The following is a 23,924-nucleotide window of genomic DNA, read 5'->3' on the forward strand; positions in this document are numbered from 1 at the left end:
CCTAGTAAAACAGGACCCATAAGGGCCTATATACACAGAGGGTGGACTCTCAGAATCATTTCCTCTGGTGAGCCCAAGGGACTTCAGTCCAACGCTGGTCTCAGCAGTGGGGCCTGCATGAATCATATATTGATGTTATATCCTAGAGAACCGAACAGACAAGGGATTGTTAAAATGTGGAAACTTTATAGCAGAATAGGAATCTTGTATTATTTATTACCACACTCTAGCACTAACATGGACAGAAATGTTAACCAATAATAATGAATATTTCAATCTTTTACAGCCAACTGAAATAATTCTTGATCAAATTCATTTCCTTAATCATATACCCGTACACACGATTTCCTTTAACTGTGATGACACCGAGGCAAACGCCTTTTTATATGAGCTTTCCAGCAAGTCTGGTGGTCGTTTTCACACTTACGGTAGTCACCTTAAGGATCCTGGTGCTCCTCAGCCTTTTTTGGTAAGTTTCCACATACATATAGAATTCATAGTTAAAGGGGTTGTCGCACTTCAGCAAGTGCAATTATCATGTAATGAAAGTTAATACAAGGCACTTACTAATGTATTGTGATTGTTCATATTGCTTCTTTTGCTGGCTAGATTAATTTTTTATCACATTATTCACTGCTCGCTTCCATGGTTATGACCACCCTGCAGTCCTTCAGCAGTGCCCGTGCTTGCACACTTTAGGAAAAAGTGACGGCCTCTCTGGTGGCCGGGACAGTGGGAGCACACTTTTTATGTTCCCTATCCTCATCAATATCTAATTAGCAGGTGTCCAACCCCTATTAGCAGCTGTTCTGCATTATTGTGTAGAGCAGGGATCACCAACTTGTGGCACTACAACTGCTGTGAAACTACAACTCCCAGCATGCAAACATGCGGTTCTAACTCCCATAGCTGTGAATGGAGCACTCTGGGAGTTGTCGTTTCAGAACATCTGGAGGGCTGGAGGTGGCTGATCCCTGGTGTAGAGGAAGAGCTGGTAATTGCAGTGCTGTTCACATTGAAGTGAATGGTAGCAGCGCTGTCTACCACACAGTGCACAGAGCGGTGCTAGCGTCAACATCTGGCGCCAGAGCTACTTCTCAAACAGCTGATTGGTGGGGGTGCACACATCAAATATTAGGTTATCAATATTAAAATAATGGAATACCTCTTTAATCAAATGAATTGTTGTGAGAACAATGTCCTACCATACAATACCCAACCTGTTATGTTTTCCTTGTTGGTTACTTGCAGGGTATAAATCACATTGTTATATACTTGTTATCTGACATGTTCTGGTTTTCAGAGTGAGGACATACAATTACTTTCAAAGGAGATTGAAGAGGGAAAATCTACACTGAAAAAAATAAAAAAACTCCATACAGAGTGTTTGATGTTAGACTGGTACCATAATGGAGACAGTGATCTTCCGCAAAGGTAACAGTATCTTCATATTGGGTATTATAGCTTGATTATTTAGACTAGTATTTTCACAACTAAAACATGATTATTGCAATGATGCTGCACCAGCTCTGGGATATTCTGGACATTAAACCTCGTTGAACCTCAGGGTTCCATCATGACAGCAAAGTAACATATATAGAGCCTTAAACAGGGAAGGATGACCGAATAAATCAGATGTAAATGTTAGATTATTGTATTGGACTTTGCAGGACATTACAGAAACAAAGCCATACATCCCTGTCAGGGCTGCATTCAGCAGATGAACATAGATCTTCTTCATCGTCATTGCTGCATAGGTCAAGTGTAAGTCCTCCTCGGCTTCTCCAGAGAAAGAAGACACGGCATGCAGGTAATCCCGCTCTGTATCCCGATCTGATGTTGCTGTACAAAAACAGTTCTTTAAATCTGTTTATTAGTGGAGCCAGGGCAGACTCCAGGTTTATGTGGGACTTTGGACTATTGAGTTCACAGTGAACCCCATTATGCCTCAACATCTTCCATCAGGTATACTATACACCACTAATTGCACCAATGACTAATGAACTGTAGATATTTCAGACACCATTTTGTCAAACACTTTAAGACAGGCATCCTCAAACTGCGGCCCTCCAGCTGTTGCAAAACTACAACTCTGAGCATGCCCGGACAGCCTACAGGTATCAGCCTACAGCAGGGCATTGTGGGAGTTGTAGCTTTACAACAGCTGGAGGGCCGCAGTTTGAGGATGCCTGCTTTAAGGAGTTGTGTCCCCATGGGTAATAAGGGTTAGTTATCTGATCAGTGGAGGTCCAACTGCTGCGAACACCACTAACGTCCTGACACGCGGTATGAATGGAACAGCAGGTCATATATGTGTGCTGCTGCTGTTCCATTCATTCTCTAAGGGACTGCCAAAAATAGAGAGTACAGTTCTAGGAGATACATTTGTAACTTGGCACAACCCCTTTAAAAATGCAGTCCCACAAAAAAAAAAATATTCTCTTTCCCATTAGAAGGTACATGATGTCAATTGTAGTAAAGGTAGCTTTCTTACCGGTGACTGCAGTTGTAAGTTATCCACTCACTTCCGGTCCTCTCCTGTGTCATGTGACCAACACTGGTCATGATCCTAGGAATAAATAGAGTACTGACTTCCTGTCTAAACATTAGATGCTGTGTCAGTTGGAGTGCTGGTCACATGACACAGCTAAGGATCAGAAGGGAGGTTATAACTCACAAATACAGTCACTGGTAAGAAGGTTACCTTCACTACAATTCACATCATGTACCTTTATAACAGGTCAGAGAATAAAAAAAATGTTTGGGAGTGCTTCTTTAAGTGGTTCTTTTCCATGACAAAATGGGACTAAACGCTGACCTCCAGTTGCCAGGTTGATGGAAACTGCTGAGCAGGCCTGAACTCCGCTGCTTTTGTAACACCTATTGCAATAACAGAGTTACAGAAGCAGCGCATCAGTTCTTCTAGGTACACTTTCACAGAATTTTTGAAGAAACTTTGTAGGGAGTAAGCTCACTCACAATTGTGCCTAAGAACACTTCCATGACTAAAGAATAGTATCAAGAGCAAGTTATCCCAAAGATCCAGGAGCTATTTGGTGATGAACAGTGCTTTAAAATTTGATGATGGAGCATTATGCCACAAGGCAAAAGTAATAACGAAGGGGCTCGTGAAGAAAACACATTTTGGGTCCCCACTCCCCAGATCTCCATCCCATTGAGAACCTGTGGTCAATCCTAAAAAAGTGGGTGGACAGACAAAAACACTGAAATTATGATAAACTCCAAGCACTTATTAGTCAAGAATGGGTTGCCATCAGTCAAGAAGGGTCAACACTGGAAATATTGAGTCGTTACATAAACTTGATGTATTTGTTGATAAAAGCTTAAAAACGTATGAAATGCTTATAATTGTATTTCAGTATACCATTGAAAAACTTAGCAAAAGAACACTGAATCAGCAAACTGTGAAAAACAAAATGTGTGTCAGTCTCAAAACCTTTCACCACTATTGTATATGTACATATTATAATAGAGAACCTTTTTTCGAATTAAAATGATTTAATTAAGGGGTTCTCAGAGACTTTACTACTGATGACCTGTCCTCTGGATAGGTCATCAGTATCTGATCAGTGGGGGTCTGACACCAGAGACCCCCGCTGATCAGCTGTTTGAGAAGGCTATACCCTACTCTCAGCTTAGTCTAAGTCATGTGAAATCACGTTAATCGTCACATGGCCTAGGCGCAGCTCAGCCCCATTGTAGCAAATTGATGCCAAGCTTTCAAATGGAGAGCGTTGTGCTTGGTGAGGAGACAGAAGGCCATGGTGCTGCTGCGAGTGCCACTGTTTTCTCAAACAGCTGATCCGCCTGGTCCTGGGTGTTGAACCACTACCGATTAGATACTTATAACCCAGTGAAGTCTTGGAAAACCCTTTTAGGCGACTAGTAACATTTTACGTTTTCTTATATTGTCTCCAACTATGTGTATAAAGTATAAACTTCTTTTTTACATTCTCTGTCTTGGGTTCACTAACAGAACATACAAGGTCTAGCCTTCTGAGGGCCCTGAGCCATGGAGTCAGACTATCCGAGAGTATAACAGATTTACATATGCCACCCGAGACTAAAGAGTTGTTTCTCAACATGGACAAGAAAACAGCATCTGTCCTTAAAGGTAATTTTTGCGAAATGAAAGGTAAAATACAGCTTAAGTAGATACATGAAGGTGGCCATACACATTACTTGAGTGTCAAGGGAACTGGATGATTTCTCATTAGGGATTGCCTCAATGATGCCCATAAACAGGGCTTATGAATAAAATTGGTCTTAATTTGGACACCCAACAATACATTATACTTTTGATTACACAGAACAGCAAATTTTTAATTGTTAAATCAAATTCCCTTTTTCTGCACAATATATTCCTCTTGTTACTGAGTATTTTTCTAGTTTTATGAAGTGCCCCATTTATAGTATGAATGGTTTGTCCATATTACCTGCAGTAAAGTAGAATTTTTAGCTATAGCTCACATGGTTGATAGATTCATATACGAACACAGTTTTACGTTTGCATCGCAGAGCTGAAGCTTATAGATGGCAGAAAAGTTCAAGCAAAAGTGAAGAAACTACCTAAAAGGTATGTGTGCACTTTATTGAGCTCCTTTTGTATTCACTTTTTATGTTTTTTTATTTTTTTATTTCAATTGTGTGTACAAGATCCTAAATTAGTGTTCATTGTTGTTAATAATATTTCAGTTCTCTGGACATTTCTTCATCTCGCTGGCTGAAAACCTATGGGCTGGTGCCAAGGAGGCTTACTATAATGGATGCCTTGGCACCAACAACTGTGCCACACTCTGCTAAGTATATTCCAATTCTGGATAAGCATGTTGTTTCTAAAGTATTTGATGAGGTAAGAACACTTGACGTGTGTAGTTTAGGGTGTAAAGTATTCAAGACTAATAATATAATACATATATAAGAGGGGAAGAACACCTTGCGATTTGTACCCTAAGGTGCCAACTCTCAGGGGGCAGTGTTCATGGAGATAACTCCACTTGTGGTCACTACACATATATCATTAAACCTAGCACTTGCTGGAAAAAGTCAGGATATGTTTACACCTGGCAAAATGGTTGCTGATATGTCTGCTACTTAGAATTGGTTACATACATTTGAATGGGCTTGTAATTTTTACTCAGTCATCGCCAGTACCCCCATGTAAATATTAATAAGTGAGGGGTGGACATAGAGGGCAAACTGCAGCAGTAGTTGCTCTTCACATACAGATATATTTCTATGTTATTTAAATATACTGGAACTTCTGTTATCGTATTAATGTATAGAATACAGATTTTCTTTGCACAGATTTTGATGCACGATTGTGGACATTAGATGCTTAAAGTACGTTTCCAAACTTCCACTGAAATCATATATTATATATATATATATATATATATATATATATATATTTAGTGTGTGTGTGTATATATATATATATATATATATATACTGTATGCACACTATATATATACTATGTGACAACAGGGAAGATGTCCAATAATTCTATTTCTTATTTGTAAGCTGGAATTATATTGGCAGAACTATTTAACTGTAGTTGGCCCAAGAAGTATAATTTCATTGTGCTGAAAAGATAAGTCATTATCAGGAATTTGTAGTGATTCATTTAGTTACCACTGAGGGGCAGTGTGGAGCTACTGCTACGATGTTATGTACAGTGGATATAAAAAGTCTACACACCCCTGTTAAAATGTCAGGTTTCTGTGATGTAAAAAAATGAGATAATGATAAATAATTTCAGAACTTTTTCCACTTTTAATGTGACCTAGAAACTGTACAACTCAATAGAAAAACAAACTGAAATCTTTTAGGTGGAGGGAAGAAAACAAAAAAAACTTAAATAATGTGGTTGCATAAGTGTGCACACCCTCTTATAACTGGGGATGTAGCTGTATTCAGAATGAAGCAATCACATTCAAAATAATGTTAAATAGGAGTCAGCATACACCTGCCATCATTTAAAGTGCCCCTGATTAACCCCAAATAAAGTTCAGCTGCTCTAGTTGGTCTTTCCTGAAATTTTCTTAGTCGCATCCCACAGCAAAAGCCATGGTCCACAGAGAGCTTCCAAAACATCAGAGGGATCTCATTGTTAAAATATATCAGTCAGGAGAAGGGTACAAAAGAATTTCCAAGTCATTAGATATACCATGGAACACACTGAAGACAGTCATCATCAAGTGGGGAAAATATGGCACAACAGTGACCTTACCAAGAACTGGACGTCCCTCCGAAATTGATGAAAAGACGAGAAGAAAACTAGTCTGGGAGGCTACCAAGAGGCCTACAGCAACATTAAAGGAGCTGCAGGAATATCTGGCAAGTACTGTCTGTGTGGCACATGTGACAACAATCTCCCATATTCTTTATATGTCTGGGCTATGGGGTAGAGTGGCAAGATGAAAGCCTTTTCTTACAAAGAAAAACATCCAAGCCAGGCTACATTTTGCAAAAACACATCTGAAGTCTCCCAAAAGTATGTGGGAAAAGGTGTTATGGTCTGATGAAACCAAGGTTGAACTTTTTGGCCATAATTCCAAAAGATATGTTTGGTGCAAAAACAACACTGCACATCACCAAAAGAACACCATACCCACAGTGAAGCATGGTGGTGGCAGCATCATGCCAAGGGGCTGTTTTTCTTCAGCTGGAACTGGGGCCCTAGTTAAGCTAGAAGGAATTATGAACAGTTCCAAATACCAGTCAATATTGGCACAAAACCTTCAGGCTTCTGCTAGAAAGCTGAACATGAAGAGGAACTTCATCTTTCAGCATGACAACGACCCAAAGCATACATCCAAATCAACAAAGGAATGGCTTCATCAGAAGAAGATTAAAGTTTTGGAATGGCCCAGCCAGAGCCCAGACCTGAATCCTATTTAAAATCTGTGGGGTGATCTGAAGAGGGCTGTGCACAGGAGATGCCCCCGCAATCTGACAGATTTGGAGAGTTTTTGCAAAGAAGAGTGGGCAAATATTGCCAAGTCAAAATGTACCATGCTGATAGACTCATACCCAAAAAGACTGAGTGCTGTAATAAAATCAAAAGGTGCTTATTTTATTTTTCTATTTTTTCTTCCCTCTACCTAAAAGATTTCAGTTTGTTTTTCAATTGAGTTGTACAGTTTATAGGTCACATTAAAGGTGCAAAAAGTTCTGAAATGATTTATCTTTGTCTCATTTTTTTACATCACAGAAACCTTACATTTTAACAGGGGTGTGTACACTTTTTATATCCACTGTATACTGTAAATTCCCTGTAACATCATGTTTAATTGTGGTGCACAATATACCCATTGCATTGCTAATAGTATTGTGTATAGTTATATTCACTTTTCTTCAGATCATTCATTCAATTTTATGAAACAAAATAACCCCCCAAGAAAAGATAAAAAAAAGTTTTATTTAGTTTGCACATCTATTTTTTGGTATTTTTTTTTTTTTAATGAGTGATTTATTTTCATAATATGTGGTTTATATTTTATTTCAACTGCACAGAGAAAATTAAGGCAACATTAGAGGAAAAATATACTGGTCTTACATATTCCTAAATTCTTTTATACAGACAAGCGTGTTCTTTATTTGTACAGATATAACACTGTAGATCTTTACTTTGCCACAGATATGTATTTTTGTTCCCCCCCCCCCCCACATTATTGCTTACCAGGGCATCATCTTATTGTGTGAAAGATAATGGAATATTATTGTATGTTATGTGTGGTCTAGATCAATGGTCTCCACATGAAGCCTCCAGTACCCCATTTGCTCCTGTTGGTCACTTCAAAGACTGACATGAAGTGAACACGTCATATCTCCGTAATCATGTGTGATCTGTTGTCATTGTGAATGCTCAAGGCCATTCTCTGTCCCCTGTAAGTGGTAATAGGGTTATTAGCTTGCATTCTTCAATTCCATAGGGGAGCTCACTCACATCAGATATGCACCATGGAGTATAGTAATGGTGAGGTCAGCAGGGTAACAGGTTATGTTTGTCTTCATAAGGCTACTTTCACATTAGCGGCAGCCTTCTCCGACAGGATGTTCCGGCGGGTGAACAGCCTGCCGGATCCGTGCTGCCGCTAGTGCATGCATGTCGTAGTTTTATTCTGGCCTCCTCTTGGCATATTTGCCGTGCTACTGCTGGACCCCCTGCAGTACGCGTGCACTAGCGGCAGCACAGATCTGGCAGGCTGTTCACCCGCCGGAACAGCCTGCCGGAGAAGGCTGCCGCTAATGTGAAAGTAGCCTAAGAGTTGAAATTGTGAGTGATAACATTTCAGTGCAGAATCTTAACTTTTTTGCCATATAAGACCCAACTGCCCATAAGACGCATCCAGGTTTTAGAGGAGAAAAATAAGAGAAAAAAATATTTTTCATCAGATGTTACCTCAGAGCCCCAATCAGACCCCCAATCAGACCCCCAATCAGACCCCCAATGTTAATCAGACCTCAGTTCAGAGCCTCAATCAGACCCCCAATGTTAGACCTCAGATCAGACCCCCAATGTTAATAAGACCCCCCAATCAGACCTCAACTCAGGCTCCCAATGTTAATAAGACCCCCAAACAGAACTCAGATCAGACCCCCGTGTAAATCAGACCTCAGATCAGACAAAAAATATATATTTACTCACCTCTCCTGTTCCAGACGCTGCCGCTCCTGAGACTCAGCGTTTTACTGAATCTTTTCCCATAAAATCCACATGAATCTGCTCAGCAAATCCTGCCCTATAACATTTTGCTTGTAGCTTAAATAGCATTTTTATAGTGACAGGTTCCCTTTCACACCATTTGCCGTGAGCCCTGGAGAAGCCAGAGCAGAGGATGGGAGTGGTAGTGGCCCCGATGAAGTGTTGTCACGGTGCCCTCCTTCAGGCTGTTTGTCCCTGGGGATTGGTGCAGTGGAAATGTAGTATTAAAGAATGAGGCCAGAATTAAATATTTAAAAGTCTGTTTTACTAAATGCAATGTAGAACTTCAGGTACATTCAGTAGCAGCTAATTTTAAGTGCAATTTTCTGGCACTAGTAAGTAATATGGAGGCAGGTTATATAGCAGCAGTTCAGAACTGGTATTTTACTGGCCTAGTAGTAGTCTGGGTAATTGGTATTTTAGCCATAGCCCCTCATCTCACAGCAGTGTTAATGCTGGTTGTATCTGTTTACTCAGCTGTTTGTCTTCTCAATGATTTACTTGAGGCTGTTTTATCTTTGATCTCTCTGGAGAACCTCTTTATGAGAAGGAGCTCTGTAGTGTGCTTCCTCTCCATATTGTCTTCTAAGAAACTCTCCCTCCTTGCAGGAAGCAGGACCAGCCCACTCCTACCAAGAGGGGCAGAACAGAGTGATTAGCCCTGTTCCTAGTAGGAATATGGAACTGCAAGATCAGCCTGTCAGAGGAGACCATGTTCCTTGTTCCCCGGTCCAGCTACATGGTTAGCTGTGCTTGAATACCCATATAGGGACTGTGTTTGACCCAGCCTATTTGACCATTCTGTTTGCCTGCCGCCTGCATTGACTACTGGACCTGTCTTACCTTGAGCCTGTCTGATCCACTGTACCACGCTACTATCTGATACTGGCTTCTGACTTCTAGCTTGTCTATGACCATGCTTCAGCTTCTGTCTCTGCAAATCATCATAATCATCATCATCATTTGTTGCCTTTTGTTGTCTTCTCTGCAATACCGCTTCTCACCACCGTGTCTGCTATTGGACTCAGTTCCCACTAACTGCGGTTCTAACCGAAGATTGAGCTATTGGAGCGTTATTTGTTGTCTGACAAAGTTTTATGTGAATCGACTTCAAATGTTTCACCCGAAGCCGATTCGCTCATCCCTATTCATGGTGGCTGTCCTCCCTCTGGTGTTCCCTGGGACCATGCAGCAGTGAATTGACTGTGCAGTGGTGGAGCATTGAAGAAAATGGACATAATGAGGCCTATTTGGTTAAACTGTCCGTTTACTGAGGTCATTTAGGCAGTACATAGACAGCGACACTAGTGGCATTCAGTTCAGACTCTCCAGAGTACATACTTTCAAAGCTGAACATGGGATAACCGTCAGTAAGATTGCTGACTCTGAGTCTCTCTATCAGATCCAAACTACTTTCCAAGTCAACCAACTGGGTGCACAATGCCTCACTATGTACTGCAGTTCCCACAGCAGGGTGTAGATCCTCCAGCAAGTAGCTAATGTTTAGTAAAAATGGTAGAGGCGATATATCATTTTCACCAGCAGCATGGCCTGTTGCTGTATAAATCTGATTGCGCTTACTATCTGTCCTTTGCACAGGTTCATTAAATTGGCCCTCAACAATCTATATATGTTCTTCTTTCTCTCTCAGAAGATAGCAGTAGCAGCTGGGATGCAAGAATGAGGCTTCCTTACAGCAGGTCTCACTTCTGCACAGGCGCATGCAGATACTTCCTCTCTATTAGACAGCTTGAACACAGCTCTCCAAGCTCCTGACCCAGAGTAGAAAAGTCTGCCTCCTGCCACTTAGCAGGGCAAGCTAAACGGTATTCCCATTTCAGCTCTTAGATTATAAACATCACATAAAGTGCATTAACAAAGGACATTAACCCATTAGTAACAAATTAACAATTTTGCAGTAGCCCTCTGGGGTACTGCACTATCTGCAGTACCCCAAACCTGGGGGTATCTGCAAAGTTTGGTTTCTTCTAATAATAAACTGGCGCTCGTTCCCCACCACTATACAATTCCTATGCTTTGCTGTGGTATCGCAGCGGTACCGCCAACTGCTGCAGGTAACGCACTTATATAAATAACTTAATGGATACCGCGCATACACCGCACCTACTCCACCTCTGGTATCACCACTTAAGATCGCTGCAGATTCTCAAACATTATATCCAAGAAAGTATTTACCTTGCTTCCGTTTCTTGATCTATGGCACGTTCCTTTCTCTTTAAATGCAGTGATTAAATCCAGAGTATATTAGATCAGTATCTGTTTCTTGGAGCGTGCCCTGGCCACTCCTCAAGAGCAACAAGTGACGTCACTCTTTGAGCTACGGGTGGCTGTGTATGCCAAACATCCAAAGTTTTTTGGATAGACTGCCATTTTTCATCAGGAATTCTTATGTGTTCTTTGTAGTGCTGATGTGCTATACTGCACACTCAGTTGCTCCAGCATGACCCAGGCATGGCCAGAGGTAACCAACCTTGCCCAATCCTCTCTGGAGCTTATGGTTTGAGCCCCCCCCCCCCCTTCCCCCGTTCCAGAATTTGTCTAGCTGTAGAGAATGAGGTGGTAAGGAGCAGTCTCTGTGTTCCTCTCCTTCATACTCCAGCATCTGGAGCCCTGTCGCCTCCATGAACTGTAGGATAAAAGAGCAAGAACTAAAGGAGGATGATTTGCATGTCTACAGCAAGAGAGATAGACAGCAAGGTAACCCAGCTTATAGAATTCCAGACCCTGTTGCTGCAAAGGGGAAACAAGTTACAACACCCTATGCACCGCAGACTAGTGGACACTGCAGCCACAGTTTCCAGATTGTAGTTGCTAGCCAGAGATTGCAATAAGAGGGACTTTAGCAAGAGAAGGGGTAACTACAGGGCCTAGCTCATGCTTGGACCTCTGGTAGGAATTTGCACTGTGTGCAGATAACTGCTGTATGGACTACAGCTCCTATTGTGCACACAGTAAAGAGAGACTTTTGTTAAGTTCAATCTGACCTGGTCTCTGATTCTCTTCACACCACATGCTGGCCATTGCATTTCCATCATATGTCCTGCCTAGCACCCACATAGACATGAACATTATCGGGCAGGGACCGACCTCAGAGGGCCACTACCACTTCCATCCTCTGCTCTGGCTCCTCAAGGGCGCGCTGCATATCTACAATATGTAGATTAGTCAAGTCAGGCCAAAATGGTCAAGATTAGTTTTTTTGCAGCATTTGACATGATATCTTTTATGTTATATTTATTATTAAAGTCAATAGGTGATAAATTAATAAAAGATTGATGCAGACTAGTGTCAATTTACAATTAAGCATGTCATATTTTCAGTGATCTACATAAATAATATGAATTGCTTCATATTCTAAAACAGCTGCTCATTCCCAATTTGTGACAGGGTTATTTTCTTGGCGACGAAGGAACCCAGCCAGTTCCAATCTCCCTGCCTTCTCATTTCATCTCCCGTTAGCCATATTAAGTTGCTATGGCAGCCCCTCATTAACATCAGGCCAGTGTGTGCGCCCAGGAGCGCCATAGCAGGAGTACATTTCTTGATCCATTTCAGGAGATTAATTCATTATACCCCTCATTAGAATACTCATCTGCGAAACTGCACTGGACATGTTGTTTACAGGTTATTTCTTATTTCATTTTTGTTCATGCCAACAATTATTGACTACGATTTACTGTAAACCGCTTTCAATACTCTTTTTTTTTTTCTAAAACATTATTTGCTTTAATGTAGCATTTGCCCTGCTGTGATATATTTCCATAACAGTGTTTGGTTGCTAGTGACATGATACGATCATAAATGATACTGATTTACATAGCAAGCACAGACCTTTATTTCTTCTTATTAGTTATCCCATGAAAAGCATTACTATGTGATGAAAAGGGCATTTCAAATGAAGACTTACTACAATAAAAATATGTACATTTTTTGTACATTACATTTTCATCTTTGCTAGCTCCCACTGCTGTTTATCCTTGTGGTCCATCTTCTCAATCTAGCCTAACATGCTCACTAGCTTCCCTGCTCCACCACTGCCAGCATATCGATCTCATAGAAAAGCACGTCAAGTGGTCAGACACCTTTCATTCCGACTTAACATAATAGAAATATATTACTATATTAGTGGAAAAGTAAATTTTGGGGACATTACATCCCATGGTGGTCATTTACTATGAATCCTTATGCCAGAACTTGGGGTTAGAAGAGTTGCAATCCCCCGGTTTGAGACATTTAAAACATCATTTCAAATTTAGGGGCAAGTGGGGTTTCTATACTGCCCTTGCCATTTTCCAAAAACGAGGAGCAATGGGGTGGAAGTGTAGAAACCCCACTTGTTCCAGTTTACTGGTGTAAATGACGAATGAAATCTACTCTAGCTATGAGCTAGAGTAGATCTCATTGTAGGCACATTGACACCTGGAGGATGTGCCTAATTTATGTCAAGGCATGTGCCTTTAGGTCTATATATGAGGGACTATTTTCCATGCAGGGGAGGAAAGGTTTAACAAGAATGAATTACCTGGAAGAATCAAATGCTTGATTGTCCCATGTGAGCTGCAGCCTGTCCATAAAAAGGAAAGAAAGTCCTCCAGATAAGCAAGCAAAAAGGTTTTACATTTATATATTGCTAGCCGCAAAAAGATTTTAAAGAATTGTAATTTGTCTTCTAATCTTCACCTAGCAAAAAGGTTGCCTGTTGTCCAGTGAATAGGATAGGTGACATGGAGAATTGGCACATTACCTGGTGTCCATTAGTTAAGTGAAGAATAGGTAGATTACTTGTCTAGTGGTGAGGTGGATGTTACCTGTTGTCCAGTGGTAACAAGGAGAATAGGTAGGCTGTGTTTTGTTCCGTGGTGATGGGGAGAGTAGGTATGTCACCTAATAACCAGTGGTGAAGGAGAACATATGTAGGTCACTACATGATACTTGATGTCCAGTGGTGATGTGTAGAATAGAAAAGTTATCTGGTGTTCTTTGGTGAGGGCAAGAATATGTAGATTACCAGGTGTTTCATAGTGAAGGGGGAGATACATCATGAGGGGAAGTAAATGTAGGTTGCCCAAAAAGTAGGCAGAGCCAATCTTAATGAGAGCATTTTGGGACTTTCCCAGGGTAGTTTTTCAGGATTTAAATGCTGGTAAGTATACAGTGGTACCTCAAGTTACAATATTTATTGGTTCCTGGATGACCATTGTATGTTGAAACCATTGTAACTTGAATAATTGGTTCCAAAGCCCCAAAATGTCATCCAAGATAAGAGAAAATGAAGATTTAAGAAAAATAGGCAGATAACTAAGACAGTAAAACATGTCCTTGCATATAACAGTCAGGAATAGCTGCTAACTAGCAACTAATGCATAAATAAAAAATTTAAAAAACAAACGGGCAGCACAGCAATAAGTTAATGTGCAGGAGTGCCAGCGGCTACAGGGGCCATCCACCAACCTTCTTTTTTTTTATTTTTATTATATCTTTTATTATCTATCGTACAAAAAAACATATACAACATCAGACCATCCAAAAAAGGTCCATATTACAGTAATCAACCTTGTAATAACATTTTTTCCCCAAATACCAACCCCCCCCACCCATTTGGAGAGAGAGAGAGAGAGAGAGAGAGAGAGGAAGAGAGAAAAAAATAAAATAAAATTTATTTTCCTTTTCCTTTCCAAACACCTGGTCCAACCATTTCTTCCATATTTTATCGTTTTTTTCAGCCCTACCATCGTATCTCTCGGACACCTGTTCCAATTTAACCAAACTGAGCACTGCTTCCTGCCACTGTAGGGGGGGTCTTTATTTACCCATTTCCGCAGTAAAAGCAGTCTAGCCTGAAATAGTACTTTGCTCAACACCGATTGTATCTCTTTGTTTAGTTTAAGATGTGCAATGGCCCCCAAAATACAGACTACGGGGTCTTCCAAAACTTGAATACCCCAAAATACTGATGTAATCTCTAGAATCTCTTTCCAATACCTTAAAAGTTTAGGAAATCTCCAAAACCAATGTATAAGATCCGCCTTCTCACGCCTACATTTTGGGCACTTATCCGAGGTTCTAACCCCCATTTTCTTTAACGCCCAGGGGGATCGATGTAACCTATGAACTATAAAAAACTGGGAGATTTTATGTGCGGCCCTTTCCGACACCTTAATATAACTTCTGAGGGCATCATTCTATTTTTCTTCTGTGAAAGATGAGAGCTCTGTTTCCCACTTTCCTCTAGCTAGTATTATAATTCGTTCTTTTTTTGCCTCCATCAAAATCCCATATCTTTTTGCCGTAATTCCGCTTTTTTCTCCGCCGTTAATAAATTTATATATTCTATTTGATTGTTCTTTTCTATATTTATTTAAATTAACTGGTATCTTAACGGTATTTTTAAGCTGGAAATATTTATAGCTATCCTTTTGGGGGATCCCGAACTTCATTGCCAAGGTAGCGAAGTCCTTCAGTTTATCTCCCTCAAATACTTGAGCTAAATATTTTGCTCCCTTTTTAACCCAATCTATATAAGGCCTAATCTTTTGCACTTCCTTTAAATTCATATTTTTCCAAAAAGGTGTGTACTTCAGGTACCCTTTAATATCCAGTGTTTTTTTCACTTCCACCAATATATATTCCATTAAGTTCATTATCCTATTTCCTGTGTGATTTTTTTTTTTTACCCCCTAGTGTTCCTGACTCCAACACCTCCAAGTGATTCGTATACCCAATCCACCCCATTTTTAGTAATTCCTCCCTCCCCACTAATCCTTTTAAACTTCCTTTTATCTGACTATATTGTGTTATTAAATAATAAAAAAACAATTCGGAACTGCTAATCCACCCTCTCTTACTGGGAGCTGAAGCACTTCTCTCCTTAACCTAGGGATATCACCCTTCCAAATAAAATAAATAACTAACGTTCTAATCGATAAAAAGTAAATTCCACGGCACTTCCAAAAATAGTGTAAGTTTATTCACCAAATAAACGCAACGTTTCAATCCTCTCAATGGGACCTTTCTCAAGCAGTGATAACAATATACTGGTGCTCAATACAACTATATATACAGTGCCTTGCAAAAGTATTCACCCCCTTGACTTTTTTCGTATTTTGGTGCCTCACAACCTGGAGTTAACATGGATTGTTTTAGGATTTGCATCATTTCATTTACGGAACATGCCCACAACTTTAAAGATTTTTTTTATTTTTATTTTTTTATTGTGAAGCAAATAGCAAATAGGACAAAATAACTAAAAAAAATCAATGTGCATAACTATCCACCCCCCTAAAGTCAATACTTTTGCGGCAATTACAGCTCCAGGTCTCTTTGGATAAGTCTCTATGAGCTTGCCACATCTTACCACTGGGAATTTTGCCCATTCCTCCTTGCAAAACTGCTCCAGCTCCTTCAAGTTTGATGGTTTGTGCTTGTGAACAGCAATCTTTAAATCTGACCACAGATTTTCTATTGGATTGAGATCTGGGCTTTGACTAGGCCATTCCAACACATTTACATGTTTCCCCTTAAACCACTCAAGTGTTGCTTTAGCAGTGTGTTTGGGGTCATTGTCCTGCTGGAAGGTGAACCTCCGTCCTAGCTTCACATCACGAACAGAGTGGTACAGGTTTTGCCTAATAATATCCCTGTATTTAGCACCATCCATCTTTTCCTCAACTGACCAGTTTCCCAGTCCTATCCCCACAGCATGATGCTGCCACCACCATGTTTCACTGTGGGGATGGTGTTCTTTGGGTGATGTGTTGGGTTTGCACCAGACATAGCGTATTCTTTGATGGCCGAAAAGTTCAATTTTAGTCTCCTCAGACCAGAGCACCTTCCTCCATACATTTTGGTAGTCTCTCACATGCCTTTTCACAAACTCACAACGTGCCTTTTTGTTTTTAGCTGAAAGTAATGGCTTTCTTCTGGCCACTCTGGCATGAAGCCCAACTCTATGGAGCGTACGACTTATTGTCGTCCTATGGACAGATACTCCAGTAATCCTTACTTGTTTGGAGAGTTCCTTGGTCTTCATGGCAGTGTTTGGTTAGTGATGCCTCTTGCTTAGGTGTTGCAGCCTCTGGGGCCTTTCAAAAAAGGTGTGTATATGTAATGACAGATCATGTGACACTTAGATTGCACACAGGTCGACATAATTTGACTAATTATGTGACTTCTGAAGGTAATTGGTTGCACCAGAGCTTTTTATAAGCTTCCTAACAAAGGGGGTGAATACATACGCACATGCCAATTTTCATTTTTCTATTTCTAAACAAGTTTTATTTATATATTTTTCTCATTTCACTTCACCAACTTATACTATTGTGTTCTGATCTATCACATAAAATTCACATTAACAAATCATTGAACAAAAAAGTCAAGGGGGTGAATACTTTTGCAAGGCACTGTACATGCCCACATGATAATTGATTATTAAAGATAATTAGTACAAAAATGTGAATATAAAATACATGATTATACAAATAAAGTGAAAAACATAATTGATAGTGAGTATTAACATGATGGAAAGTTATATGTAAAATTGCAAATAATAAAAACAGATGTGTCCTGTGAAAATAATCTAATAGCTGCAAAAATTCTGTCTTCATTGGCTGGATCTGATGAAAATATTGTATCCTGAGGCCATTGTATCTTGAGAGAGCACTGTATTTAGACCTATTCAGTCAGCCCTTACATACATTAGACAGGGCTGATCTATGATACCAGGAATGGTCAAACTCATGGTCTTCCAGCTGTTTCAAAACTGCAACTCCCAGCATGCCCTGAATGATGTACGCTGTCGGGGCATAATGGAAGTTTTGCAACAGCTGGAGGGACACGGGTTTGACATCCCTGATCTATACCATTCTACTGCGCAGGAAGGTTTCAATTGCTCGGATATAAGAAAAGTAGCAACACAAGGCATATATATATACATTAGAAAACAGTTTCAAGAATTGGACTTTAAAATAAATTAACAGACAAACTAATTAAACTAAGTTATTTTTTGGGGTGTTTTTTCGATGGCTTAAATACCTGATAATTGGTATGCCAAGACTGTCCATATACTTTCAGTGGCACCAGACAAGGGACAAACAATCTTTCTCTTGGAACATTCTTTCATGGAAAGCTTTTTTCATGAAACAGCTAACTGCACCATACACAGTCAAGGACTTGTGACCATCAGATGAAAATTTTGAATATGGCTGACTTCTTTCCAGACGATGGAGTGTAAATTATTAGAAATAGTGATTGTGTGTGTGTATAATATTATATTCTCAATAGTGTGTAATTATACACATTCTCACTTGAGCCTCCTTTGTGTTAATTAGTGCAGGATGGCTCAGTAAGATAACTACTTTATACCTCTAGACTCAATTAACAGAGACAATTAAACGGCATCCTGATGGCTCCACTAAGTGGAAAAAGGTCCACAGAGACTCATGTGTATACATAAATGTTTGTAATATTTTGTCTCAGGTATGTAAGTAAATTCATTTTTTCTACTTAATCACCTTTTTTTATAGATATTCCTTTTAATGCAACCTAATGGGCAACACTGAGCTTTTAGAAGAGGACCCCTGATCTGAAGCTCCATCCATTAACTAGAGTTAAGAGGCATGGATGCCACAAATGTCATCAATGCTCATTTTACACTGATAAAAAAAATTAGCTTTTACAATATTCCTGACAATCAGTTGGAAATGGGTTTATACACCAGCAATTCATACGATTTTTTTTAACTTTACTAGGGCTGAGCTGGCCATGTGACCAATGAACATGATGCCATGTGGTCTAGGCTAAGCTGCAAGCGCTGGTGCCTTCTCAAACAGCTGATAGGTGGAGGTCCTATGTGTGCGACCCTTACCAATCAGATACTGATTATAGGTCATTAGTTAAAAAATCTTTGAAAACCTTTTTAATGCAGCTGTTCTTACAATGTAGTGAGACCCAGACCTCAACTAGTGCTAGACATAGGCACAACAGTTATAAGCAGGCATACAGTAATGCTGGTCAATTCCATCACCAAGCTGCCCTTTACTAGTGCCGGGAGAAGGTGTGCTCGGGTGGGGGTGATCTTACGTTAGTAGTGTGGTGGTCTAAGGCAGTAGGATGATGTTTTTCTGTACTGAACTTTGTTTGGTCCTGCAGGGGGGTGTTGGGACACAACATCACCATCTCTGTTCCCATTGCAGGAGATGACCTTTGAGGTACACTTATCAAACGCTTTACCAGTTTATGTTTTGTAAGGCACTGTGGTATTTGCTTGGTGCTACTGGAGAGGTAATGGAGCATAGTGGTACATGCTATTTGTTTTGTGCTGCTGGATGGTATTTAAATGCAGTTTTTTACATGTTGGAAATGTTTGTGCTGCATAGCAGTATTTTTTTTGCATTGCTAGGAAGGTACAGTGATATGGGTTAGGCATTGCCAGGGTTTAAGTGCCGTTTGAGAAGCAGTGCTTTAACCTATACATTTTATGCTTTTCTATACAGTAGACTGACAAGACGAGCGTCACTTTTGTTGCGCATTTTAACATAAAAGCCTGTGGAATATGTCCCCTGTAGATCTTTGGCATTTTTTTTTATATTTGAGGCAATGCCACCTGTATGGTTGTGGTTTTACTTTATTTTAGTCTGTTAGTAGGCGCTGTTGTGTTTTTTTATTTTGAATGTGGCTCTCAAGATGTAAGGGTTTATTCACATGTTGCTGTCATAGTGAATTTTTTTTTGTAATATGATTGTAAAAACAGGAGATCATTGCAGTGTGTGAATACACTCTTGTGGATTGAGGGTCTCCGTGCTATTGAAGAATTTGTTCCCATGATGTGATCACATCACAGTTGACTTGACCTTACCGAGTGATTGGACCCTGAATGGAGTGCAATATCTAGATCTAACACTTTCTACTATAATTGCATATGATAATATCCTCCTCTGATTTTTTTCAGGTCCTCCCGCTGGCTCACGTAAGTGGAAACAGAAAGCTTATCACATTAATTAATCCCCAAGCTGTGAACCTCTCAGACTACAAGGAAAAGCTGCAGCAAGCAATTAAGTCATATGAAAGGTGCATTTTATAATTAGAATATTTTCTCAACATATAGAACAATTTTTTCCTTATTTTTTTCACAAGACAACTGTGGATACCTTTCCTATGTGTGTGACGGGTCTATGGTTATCCTCACAGCCGGGCAAACTTTGATTTGTATAGATGCTCTGAAAAACTTTGCATAAAAATGTAAAAAAAAATTTCACTTATTTAATGCATCATTTTTTGCTTGCATTGAAAAATGGAGTTTTTTTGTAGCATTTTTTTAAATTGTATATAGATTCCTTAGGCCCTTTAACCCCTTAGGGACACAGCCTTTTTACACCTTAGGACCAGGCCATTTTTTGAAAATCTGACCAGTGTCACTTTAAGTGATGATAACTTTAAAACGCTTTGACTTATCCAGGCCATTCTGAGATTGTTTTTCCGTCACATATTGTACTTCATGACACTGGTAAAATAAAGTTAAAAAAAATATTTTTTTTTGCATAAAAAAATGTCAAATTTACCCAAAATTTGGAAAAATTAGCAAATTTCAAAGTTTCAGTTTCTCTACTTCTGTAATACATAGTAATACCCTTAAAAATTGTGATGACTTTACATTACCCATATGTCTACTTCATGTTTGAATTATTTTGGGAATGATATTTTATTTTTTGGGGATGTTACAAGGCTTAGAAGTTTAGAAGCAAATCTTGAAATTTTTCAGAAATTTACAAAAACCCAATTTTTAGGGACCACTACAGCTCTGAAGTCACTTTGCGAGGCTTACATAATAGAAACCACCCAAAAATGACCCCATTCTATAAACTACACCCCTCAAGGTATTCAAAACTGATTTTACAAACTCCGTTAACCCTTTAGGTGTTGCACAAGAGTTATTGGCAAATGGGGATGAAATTTGGGAATTTCATTTTATTGCCTAATTTTCCATTTTAACCAATTTTTTCCACTAACAAAGCAAGGGTTAACAGCCAAACAAGACTGTATCTTTATTGCCCTGACTCTGCCGTTTACAGAAACACGCCATATGTGGCCGTAAACTACTGTACGGCCACACAGCGGGGCGTAGAGTGAAAGGTGCGCCGTATGGTTTTTGGAAGGCAGGTTTTGCTGGACTGGTTTTTTGACACCATGTCCCATTTGAAGCCCCCTGATGCACCCCTAGAGTAGAAACTCCATAAAAGTGACCCCATCTAAGAAACTACACCCCTCAAGGTATTCAAAACTGATTTTACAAACTTTGTTAACCCTTTAGGTGTTGCACAAGAGTTATTGGCAAATGGGGATGAAATTTGAGAATTTCATTTTTTTGCCTAATTTTCCATTTTAACCCATTTTTTCCACTAACAAAGCAAGGGTTAACAGCCAAACAAGACTGTATCTTTATTGCCCTGACTCTGCCATTTACAGAAACACGCCATATGTGGCCGTAAACTACTGTACGGCCACACAGCGGGGCGTAGAGTGAAAGGTGCGCCGTTTGGTTTTTGGAAGGCATGTTTTGCTGGACAGTTTTTTTGACACCATGTCCCATTTGAAGCCCCCCTGATGCACCCCTAGAGTAGAAACTCCAAAAAAGTGACCCCATCTAAGAAACTACACCCCTCAAGGTATACAAAACTGATTTTACAAACTTTGTTAACCCTTTAGGTGTTGCACAAGATTTAATGGAAAATAGAGATACAATTTCAAAATTTCACTTTTTTGGCAGATTTTCCATTTTAATATTTTTTTTCCAGTTACAAAGCAAGGGTTAACAGCCAAACAAAACTCATTATTCATGGCCCTAATTCTGTAGTTTACAGAAACACCCCATATGTGGTCGTAAACCGCTGTACGGTCACACGGCAGGGCGCAGAAGGAAAGGAATGCCATACGGTTTTTGGAAGGCAGATTTTGCTGGACTGGTTTTTTTGACACCATGTCCCATTTGAAGCCCCCTGATGCACCCCTAGAGTAGAAACTCCAAAAAAGTGACCCCATTTTAGAAACTACGTGATAGGGTGGCAGTTTTGTTGGTACAAGTTTAGGGTACATATGATTTTTGGTTGCTCTATATTACACTTTTTGTGCGGCAAGGTAACAAGAAATAGCTTTTTTGGCACCGTTTTTTTTTTTGTTATTTACACCATTCATCTGACAGGTTAGATCATGTGGTAATTTTATAGAGCAGGTTGTCACGGACGCGGTGATACCCAATATGTATACAATTTTTTTTATTTATGTACGTTTTACACAATAATATTATTTTTAAAACAAAAAAAATGTTTTAGTGTCTCCATAGTCTAAGAGCCATAGTTTTTTAAATTTTTGGGCGATTATCTTATGTAGGGTCTCATTTTTTGTGGGATGAGATGACGGTTTGATTGGCTATTTTGGGGTGCACATGACTTTTTGATTGCTTGCTATTACACTTTTTGTGACGGAAGATGACAAAAAATGGCTTTTTTTACACCGTTTTTATTTTTATTTTTTTACGGTGGTCATCTGAGGGGTTAGGTCATGTGATATTTTTATAGAGCCGGTCAATACGGACGCGGCGATACCTAATATGTATACTTTTTTTTTTATTTATGTAAGTTTTACACAATGATTTCATTTTTGAAACAAAAGAAATCATGTTTTAGTGTTTCCATAGTCTAAGAGCCATAACTTTTTCAGTTTTTGGGCGATTATCATGGGTAGGGTATGATTTTTGCGGGATGAGATAACGGTTTGATTGTTACAATTTTGGCGTAGATGCGACTTTTTTGATCACTTTTATTACCTTTTTTGGGAAGTAAGGTGGGCAAAATTCCAATTTCATCATAGTTTTAAATTTTTTATTTTTATGGCGTTCACCGTTCGGGTAAAGTAACATTACCGTTTTATAGATCAGGTTGTTACGGACGCGGCGATACCAAACATGTGTAGGGAATTTTATTTTTTTCATTTTTAATCAGTGATAAATGTGTTTTTTGATTTTTACTTTATTTTTCACTTTTTTTTTGACCCAGACCCACTTGGTTCTTGAAGATCCAGTGGGTCTGATGTCTGCATAATACAGTACAGTACAATATATATTGTACTGTACTGTATTTTACTTACACTTTGTCTGAACAGATCTATGCTTTCAGCACAGATCTGTTCAGAACCATGGACAGCAGGACGCCTGAGAAGGCGTCCTGTTGCCATGGGAACCTTCCCCGTCTGCTCAGTAGTGGCCAGAACTGCGCAGACGGGGAAGGGTAAGGACGGGGCTTGGGGGGCTCTCTGGGGGCTCTCTCCCTCTCCATTCGGGGGACTGCAAAGGCACAGCAGCCCCCCGATAGGAGAGGGAGGGAGCTCCCTCTTACTGTTAACCTTTTCCATACAGCGGTCCGTACGGACCGCTATATGGAAAGGGTTAAACGGCTGACATCGCATCACCGATGTCAGCCGTTTATACCAGGGTGCCAGCAATGTGCTGGCACCCTGGTATACCCACTAGACGCCAACGATTACGCAATGGGAGGCGGGCGGGGGATCGCGATCCCGCCTACCGCACCGCCCGCCTCCCGCACCGCCCGCAACCCTCCCCCTGCACCTCCCACCGTGCTCGAACAACTCAGGGGTGCAGGGGGGAGGGATACAGGAAACCATTTTTAATCCTAAAGTTTCTGATCCCCGCGGTCAGGGACCGCGGGGATCAGAAACTGCAGAAATCGCAGCAAACCGCAGGTCTGAATTGACCTGCGGTTTGCCGCGATCGCCGACATGGGGGGGTCACGGGACCCCCCCGCGCATTTAGCCTAGGTGCCTGCTCAATGATTTGAGCAGGCGCCGGGTTCCGATCACTGCCAGCCGCACGGCAGTGATCGAAAATGCACAGGGCGTACATGTACGCCCTGTGTCCTTAAGTACCAGGGCACAAGGGCGTACCTGTACGCCCTGTGTCCTTAAGGGGTTAAGGGGGCCACGTTATTTGTCAGTCACCAGGACTATGGGATGAACAACGTCATTCCATTGCTTCATGTCCTGATACAGATGATGGTAAATCTGGCTGGTGAGGGGACTGGAGATGTGGTGCCTTCATCTCACGGCCACATGAGCCTGGAGGAGGAGGACATTGGAGCACAAGCAATGTGTAGCGAAATGGGTGGTT

General features: G+C 40.3%; 1 protein-coding gene across 2 annotated transcripts in view; it reads left to right on the plus strand.

Moving 5' to 3' along the window:
* VWA3B (von Willebrand factor A domain containing 3B) overlaps positions 1 to 23,924 on the plus strand; it is a 161,527-nt gene that overhangs the window by 43,560 nt on the left and 94,043 nt on the right. For both annotated transcript variants that reach the window (XM_044286819.1, XM_044286820.1), the window contains exons 14-20: positions 287 to 469; positions 1,304 to 1,434; positions 1,671 to 1,810; positions 3,998 to 4,135; positions 4,540 to 4,597; positions 4,717 to 4,873; positions 19,698 to 19,816. In XM_044286819.1, the coding sequence (XP_044142754.1) occupies positions 287 to 469; positions 1,304 to 1,434; positions 1,671 to 1,810; positions 3,998 to 4,135; positions 4,540 to 4,597; positions 4,717 to 4,873; positions 19,698 to 19,816 (926 nt within the window). The remainder of the gene's footprint in view (positions 1 to 286; positions 470 to 1,303; positions 1,435 to 1,670; positions 1,811 to 3,997; positions 4,136 to 4,539; positions 4,598 to 4,716; positions 4,874 to 19,697; positions 19,817 to 23,924) is intronic.

Source organism: Bufo gargarizans, chromosome 3, assembly GCF_014858855.1.
Source record: "Bufo gargarizans isolate SCDJY-AF-19 chromosome 3, ASM1485885v1, whole genome shotgun sequence".
Classification (NCBI taxonomy): domain Eukaryota; kingdom Metazoa; phylum Chordata; class Amphibia; order Anura; family Bufonidae; genus Bufo; species Bufo gargarizans.